At 44.8% G+C, this 7,977-nt stretch overlaps 1 protein-coding gene across 1 annotated transcript; it reads right to left on the minus strand.

Annotated features, from left to right (window-relative positions):
• Positions 1-1,463: 1,463 nt before the first annotated feature.
• On the minus strand, positions 1,464-7,322 carry LOC124171217. Its single transcript, XM_046550359.1, has 2 exons — positions 2,898-7,322; positions 1,464-2,756 (listed from the first exon to the last, which is right to left on the minus strand). Exons 1-2 carry the CDS (start codon positions 7,320-7,322, stop codon positions 2,460-2,462), a joined length of 4,722 nt encoding a protein of 1,573 aa, XP_046406315.1. The 3' UTR covers positions 1,464-2,459.
• Between the last annotated feature and the right edge of the window lie 655 nt (positions 7,323-7,977).

Here is a 7,977-nt window from a genome sequence, read left to right on the forward strand (position 1 = left end):
CGGCTGGGGGCTTGGCGGGGGCAGGGGGGCAGTCGGGGGATGTTCTTATCGATTGAGGGGAGGCGGCAGTCGAGTTATGAGGGAGGAGGGCTGGCAGGACGGAAGCTACTTGCGGGAGGGGGCGGCCGAGAAGGCCTCCTTGGGAGGGGCCCCCAGAAGGGAGAAGGTGGCTCAAAACAAGGGAAACGGCCGGGTGACTGCAAAGGGTTTTTCGAGGGCGAAGGGTGTGTGCCGCCCCCGACCATCCCCCGCCCCCAGCCGCCTCGCAAGGAGGCTAGCTGCGGTGCCACCGACCGGTCTGCTGTGGCCTGCTCCAAAACCCACCGGCCATGAATCAAAATGTGTTTGTATGCTCCCGAGGAATTATGGAGCGGAGTGCGACAGCATAAATGTTCGGTACACTCGGGGATTCCTCGTTATTTCCGGTTTTGAAGACCATTTCGCTCTCAGCGTAATTGCAATAATAACGGGACAACCACTCCGGCAATGAAATAAAACCGCCCTTGCGCTGAAATTGGACTGTGGATTCAGTCCTCGGCTTGGAATTGGAAAAAAACAGCATGCAGGGAAATGAAAACGGCCACGCAGGCATTTTTGAAATTGTTTTGAAGTCTTAAGATATTCGCGATCCTGATCGAGACTAACCACCGTACATGAAAAGCTACGTTACAGAGCAAAATATGAAAGCAGAACGACCCTTTATTTTCTGCCATTCTGCCATCTTTAACCTTTAAAATGGTTTATAGTAATATTACACAGCTGAGGAGGAGAAACCCGAACCGCAAGAAGTTGAATTTATTACAGTCGTAACAAAGATTAGTTAATAACTTTCCTCCAAGGCACAAGAACACAAAAATAGCTATTTGTACTTATTAATATTTCAGGAACGTTTATGTTTTGATTTTCAATTGTAGATGGCTCGGACCACGTAAATGTAGAAAACTATGTCAACTTTCCCTTCATTTACTCCGCATTTGGACTTTGAAACAACAACAATAGCACGTCACAAGCATTGATGTGTGAACATAAAATTTCTACTTCTCTTTTGTAAAGATGTTTTTTTAACCTCTTGCCATACTTTCAACTGCTGGTTATATTATTTCTCGGATCAATAATGAGTAATATTAATGATGCACACAGTTTGCTCCACGTGTTCCCTGGAATAGGTGCGCTCTGCGTCTCGAGAGCGTAATGTTTTGACAGAGAAAACTACTCTACGATGTACATCACACAGTGTTAATCATCTTTTGAAATTATTATACTTAAATATATTTATATATGTATATATATATTTATATTTATATAGTTCCAGTGATATAAGAAGTAATTAAGTTATCTAACTGTACAACTAACTCCCGTTTACACGTGCCTAATAATTAATCTTCCCTGAATGTAATATGAGCTGGGGATTAAGATCAGGGGAAGGCCCCGGGAACAACAATGGCCATTACAACCAGTACCCCCTGCCCTCCCCAGCTCAACTTTTTTGATTGACATTAGTGTTATGATATTAGAATAGTTAACATCATAAACGATCAAATGATAATTCATTAAATTTTTTCAATGAAAATTTCCGTAAACAAAACTCATTCCATCAGTATCCTCTTGGAGAAAAAAATTAATACCATTGTTTTAAAACTTATATGGTAATAGAGCGACGTTCAAGTGAGTTAGGATTTCAGCTTTGGATCTAGAAGAGTTCCATTCTCTTATCGTTTCCTCCCTCGGGAAGGTATATATTTTCTTTTCCTCTTCCCATCTAACGCAATACTACCCGCGAGCCAAATTCTAGCACCAACTACTCCTTCGATTAGAGATCGCCCTCCCAACGCACTCCGGAGCGAGGGTTAAAAAAAATCAATCTGCCTTTTTAACCATCAGAACAATGCCCACCGCCAGCGATGATACCCAACATTGTTTGATTGTACTTGAAATTTTCATGTGACCCTGAGTTGGATAAGGACAATATGGAAGTCATCATATTAAGGAGGATAATATAGAAGAATATGAATTCACAAACACAGCTGTTTCCATTTTAGCTACATTCAAGATAAATGTTCTTTTTTAAGTCTTGAGCAAGCGAGGTGAAGATACTTGTCACTACGGCTGGGATCCTAGAGCAATGAGGCAGTAGGAACTTGAATACACATCACCAATTTTTTTAAAATTTTACGTTGTAACAACATTCTGCCAACAATGCAATAGGAAACACAAGCGAAGTGTAATCAGTCTTTTCTCGACATCTCGTGCTGATGCGGAAAATTAAAAAAAAACTTATAACTGATCTGTTCAATGATAACACACGGTTAAAAATCACAGGCATTGCCATAATTCAAGGGACTTAACGTTTAAGACATGAGTTTTTTCTCTCTATCAACACCTGTATCAACAGTTCAAAAATCCTTTCCTGACCGTCCCCGATTCTAAAGGACTTCACATCTCCAAGTACGTATTACTCCTCAGGCCGGGGTCAGGGAGAAAGAAACAGTGAGGGGCTTTGATAGTTTCTCCCTCACTGGCAGGAACACTAATGAAGGAACAAATTTACCGTTAATAGAGTGGGACTGGAAGTGCGATCCACTCCCTGGGGAGCGTCCACCTTCTTCCGGTTCTTCCAGTAGGAACGGCTGCATGATGAAGGAGGATCTTCCCAGCCCTTCCTCCCTCAGCCGCACCCGCTGAGGCACCGCGTACGATGCCGGGACTTGAGACTGCCTCGCTGCCTCCTCCAGGCGACGCCTCAGCTCCATGGCTGCCTCCAGTTCGCTGCTGTCGGAGGCTGCCGGGTCGTTGGGCGAAGCCCTCATCTCCCCCTCGCTCACCCAATCCTTAGCACCCCTGCCCGACTCCCTACTGTCACTGCGTCTCTCCTCCTTGGGGACTTCGGTTCCCTTGGCCGGGCATGTGGGGTCTGCCCCCACCATCTCTTCGGGATGCTCCTTCATGATATGCTTCTTTAGGATCGAGATCTGCTGGGTGGCAAAGGGACACTGCATACATTTGTACTTTTCCCCATCAGCCGGCATTGACTTGGCTGAAGGAGAACTGAACATGGAGCAGGAATTTGAGGTCTCGTTGTTGCCGGGGGAGTAAGGTAAGGATGTTGATTCTTGGTTTGGCGGCGACGTAGTCGTCTCCTTGCGTAAGCAGCCGCCCTTATTATGTGCGTGTATCGATAGAAGTTCTTGAGTTTTGAATCGTTTTGTACATTTCAAGCACTTGTATTTGTAAGTGCCGCTATCTTCACTGTCGAGAACGTCACCTGTCTCATCGATGACTACTTCCACTATTGGCTCCCTTAGAGTTTGAAAATCATCGTCTTGAGAGTTGTCATTTTGCTTTTGCTGGGACCCAGGGGAATTACGATAGCTCTCAGGTGATTGATTGAAGTTTTGCTGCATTGGAACTCCTGTAGTGATTGAACCTATCATTCCGGAATACTGATGACTAACTAGATGGTGATGGAACAGGTCAGAATGGACGAAATTAATGTGACATATAGGACACTCCATTTGCTTTTTCGTCCCAGGCATCGGAGGTGGTGAAAGGCCGGCGTGTGTTTTCTCGTGGACGAATAAATACGCGAGCACTGGCGTCCTGAACGGACAAAAGGAACAGTGGTAGTTCTTAGGTGTAGTTGATTCACCGGAGTTAAATAAATTTGAATGAGATAGCTTTTGCTTATCCCCTTCATTTTCTCCTTCACCAGGGTTAGACTCCGGCTTTTGGAGAGATTTGTTTTGGTCGCATTCGTAATTTCCGGATGTCTGCAAAATGTTCTCCGAAGAGACGTCCATTTCGTTGGAATACCTTCTGATTCCGCTCGACCCACCTGCCTCTGAGTAGGCCATCGACAGTTCCGACTGAGTTCCGATGTTTGTTTTCCATGACTGTGTCGGTGTATTAGTTCCTCCGTTTTCGTGGGATTGGTTGGCTTTCCCCATATAATTCATGGATGATTGTGATTTCGCCATCGCCTGTCGAGTTTGTTGTAGCTGAAATTGATACTGCATTTCTATTTCCTTCCACTTCTCAATCCCCATTTCACTATGGTCGTTCATTAAATGTGCTTTTAGCCATTTGGTGCTCCGAAAACGCCGGTTACATATTGGGCAAACCTCAGTAAAGTGGGTAAAATAGCGATGAGTAAGATCTCCTGCGTCTGATGGCTTCAGAGATGGATCGTTTGAGTCTTGTAGAGTGGCCGCCATTCCAGCCCCAGGAGGCGTACCTTGCGAATGACTGCTGTTATCCTTCCCTTGCTGTAGGATTCCTGTATCTTCTACTATACCGTGCGTGTTTTGCTTATGAACTCTCACAAAATATTTGCTACAGAGCTCCTTGTTGCATATGTCACATATAACTCCACCTATCTGTGAACCGTTTTCAATTTCTATTCCATGCATCCTCTGCATGTGAGTTTTCATGAAGTATTTGTTACATAACTCCTTGTTGCAAATCTCACAATAACTGCTTGTAGGTGTGACGGACACTCTTTTTTCTACGGAGGAATTGGATCCTCTTTCAGGAGTATCTTTCAGCTCTTCTTTTATTAATTTTGGCAGCATATTTCCATGAAACTCAGTAATGTGCTTTTTCAAGAAACATTTTGCGAAGAAGTCTTTTTTGCATATTGAACAATAAGCAGATGAGTAACTTTGCTGGCCAGTGCTTTCGGAAGAATTTTCGTCCCGTAAGTCTTTGTCATCTTCTATAACTACACCATGCTCGCTGACCATGTGCGAGCGCAAGATATATTTATCTTCTACCTCTTTATTACAGATTGTGCAGCAATTAATTTTTCCCTCGTTAAATTTATTGAGTTGCATGATCATGGTCTGTATCTTTTGCAGATTTCCACTGGCATAGTCACTTTGATTTGCGTTATTGGATTCAGATGGCGAACTGTTTTCTGAGGTCATTGAAGGCCCTTGATTGTTGCTCGGAGACTGGTCTTCCCTATTTGTACTCCCATTACTGTTGCAACTCGAAGTGTGAGGTTTTGCGGAGGCTGATTCGGAAAAACTAATCTCTTCATTATATCCCTCTCCTGACGGCGGGGGATGCATGTAAGCCTTATGCATTTGCATGAGATAGTGACTTTGAAAATGGCGACCACACACATTGCACTCTAGCTTTTCGCCGTCTGAGACATCTGTTTGGGTGCCGCTGGTCCCGTTGGATATAACCTCCTCTTTCTTTGACTCCTCAGTATTTGGTCTCTGCATCACAACATTTCTTTCCACGGCATTCCAGTTACTCCCGCTCTGTTCTCCAACGATCAAGTTTAGTGGACTAGTTTGTACTTGGTTCCAAGCTCCTCTGCCAGGTGCGTTACCTCCAGCCTTAGCTTCAAATTCAGGCGTCACTATTCCATGACGTTTTAACTTGTGTGTCCTCAAGAAATATTTGTTACAATATTCTTTGCAACAAATCTCACAAAAGGCATCAGCATTAACAACTCCCATTTTTCTTAGATGATTCTGAGATAAATGGGGTATTTTATCTGTTGATGTGGACGGTGACACATGATAGGGAGCCCATGTGTTTGGTGGCATGGAAGGTTTAGTGGAGGATCCAGTGGTTTCCGAAGCACTATGATTGCCTGAAAATTCCTGCTGAAACTGTTGCTTTGGCTCCTCTTGGTCCATGTTGAACTCCAAAAAAGAATTCGAAGGACTTAATTTGAATGTCATGGAAGGGCTGGATTTATTCATTGTCACCTGTGGGCTAACGTTCGACTTCTCTCTGGAAAATGGACGAGTGTCTCCTGTCATATCCATCTGCCCAGGAGTAGCTGCTTCATTTGTTTGATTTTCAAGTGGGATCGATCCAGTTTCAGAACTTGTTGACGTGTTGCCATGTTCGTCTCTTTCCAACCTTGGCCAAAAGTCTACTCCGATTTTTCCTGCTAAGTCAGCCCCTATTAAACTGTCTTCAACTAAGCCATGAACTTTAGCTTTATGCCTCAAAACAACATAACGGTTACTAAATTTTTTGTGGCACACCTCGCAGTTGATTTTCATTTGTCCAGAAGCAGCTGATTTGGGAAGATTGTTTAATTCAGTTTGCGTCTTTTGCGTAATATAGGATGCACTGGCCCCAGCACTCCTTGATGAGATGAGGCTGGGCATTGGCTGAGTGAATGAATTGCTGAATGAGGCTCCTGATAAACTACTGCCAGAAGTTATGGTGTGAGTATCTGAATAAATCCCATGCTTGTTGGCCTTATGCGTTTTCAGGAAATATTTGTTGCAGAATTCTTTGTTGCACAGCTCGCAATATGCTTCTGGGTTGAATATTCTGATCGTGGAAGAGCTATTGTCAGCATTCCCGCTCGTACCAGTTGACTGCGATTGGGATGCCATGGCAGTAGGTGATTTTTCAGGGATGTGTGGGAATAAAAAATGTGGTGCTAAACCAAGGAGGTTGGGGATTAGGTTTTTTCCATCACTGAAAGGATTCATGGGGAACGGAATAGGAGGTATTTGGGATGGGGAAGCTATAGATACAGGAAGGTTATCGGAGGATGAAGTAGTGGGTGTTCCACCAGGGTTACCTGATGGCCAGGAACCTACGGGGAAGTCTGACTGGGAAGTAGGATTTGGGGTTTGGCTTTGAGCGAGGTCGAGCGGCGCATCCCTCTTGGGTGGGTTCACGGCCTCGTTGGATGGAGCCATTTGGACGGGGATGTTCTGCTGTGTTTTCTGTCGGTGAACCAGTTCCACATGCTCGGCCAAGGCCTCCGACGAGGGAAAAGTATCCGAGCAGTCGAAGCACTTGTACTCGAAGGAGCTCTCTGGTTTCTCGAAATCCTGCTCCATGTTCCCTGAGGACATGGGTAAGGACCCTCCACTAAGACGTGCCTGTAACCCTTCACGCGCCTCCTCAAACTTCCCTGCAAACTCTCCGTCTTCCTCCCCTTCATCCTCAGGGCCCATCATCCCGGCGGCTGATGCCGCGTAAACCGTTGGGAGGGCTCCAGGTAACTCGCCAACGTTTGACGATGCGGGGACAGCAATCCTAACCGGTTTATACTGTTTACGGCGCTTTTTAGAGGTTTGGCTGAAATCCATGTCTGGATCATCCAGGCGCCTCTTAGTTGGTGACATCCGAGGGCGCTGATCGTCCATGTCGTCATCATCAAGAGAGTTTTGCTGGTCTCTCCTCGATTGGTCATCTCCGTCGTCCGACTGCGGGTCTGAGGAACTTCCCATGGCCATGACGTCCACAAAAGGCACAGGAGAGTTACCAGTGGTCGTCGGTGTAACTGATGGAGATGAAACGCTTACTGCTCCACCAGATACTGTAGTGGAGGCCATCACAGACGAGTCCGGGGAGCCGATGTATAAGTCTTACCGCCTCCCCTTGACGTAAGGCTTGGTGGATTTCTCTGACGTGGTCTTCATGCAGGTGCAGCCCGCTTGATTTGTGGTCAGCGAGTCGAATAACCTGAAAGAATGGCGAGAAAACGGTCATTGGCACATTTTTCTTATTTATTTTCCAAATGGCATGCAATCATTTGGGAGGACTGAGATTCACTTTGAAAGATGGTTAATGGAAAGGTAATCTAGTTACACAACTCAGTGTAATACCCAAGGTCTTTAATGAGAATGATTGAAAGAAATCCATGTTTTTATCGAAATATGTGGGAAAATTACAACATACCAGATTTTTACCACGCTGAATTACCATTCGCCTAATTGGTGAGGGTTATCGTAATATTAATGGATGGAATATTATGTACCTTGAATTTTTAATGAAAGATAGTGTCTTCAAACCAATGAATGCCGTTTTGGAATGTGCCGTATTCCCTGGACGTTTCACCCTGAGAGTGAATATTTTAGACTGACACGGGGCGGTAAGATCAGATATCGTAATTAAATCAATTGCCTTTGTGTCAGCAAAGTTGAGAGAATCCTAAATAACTAACAGCATTATGAACCACTATGACTAGACGGCTATCCATACACCTCC

The sequence above is a fragment of the Ischnura elegans genome, chromosome X, assembly GCF_921293095.1.
Source record: "Ischnura elegans chromosome X, ioIscEleg1.1, whole genome shotgun sequence".
Classification (NCBI taxonomy): Eukaryota; Metazoa; Arthropoda; class Insecta; order Odonata; family Coenagrionidae; genus Ischnura; species Ischnura elegans.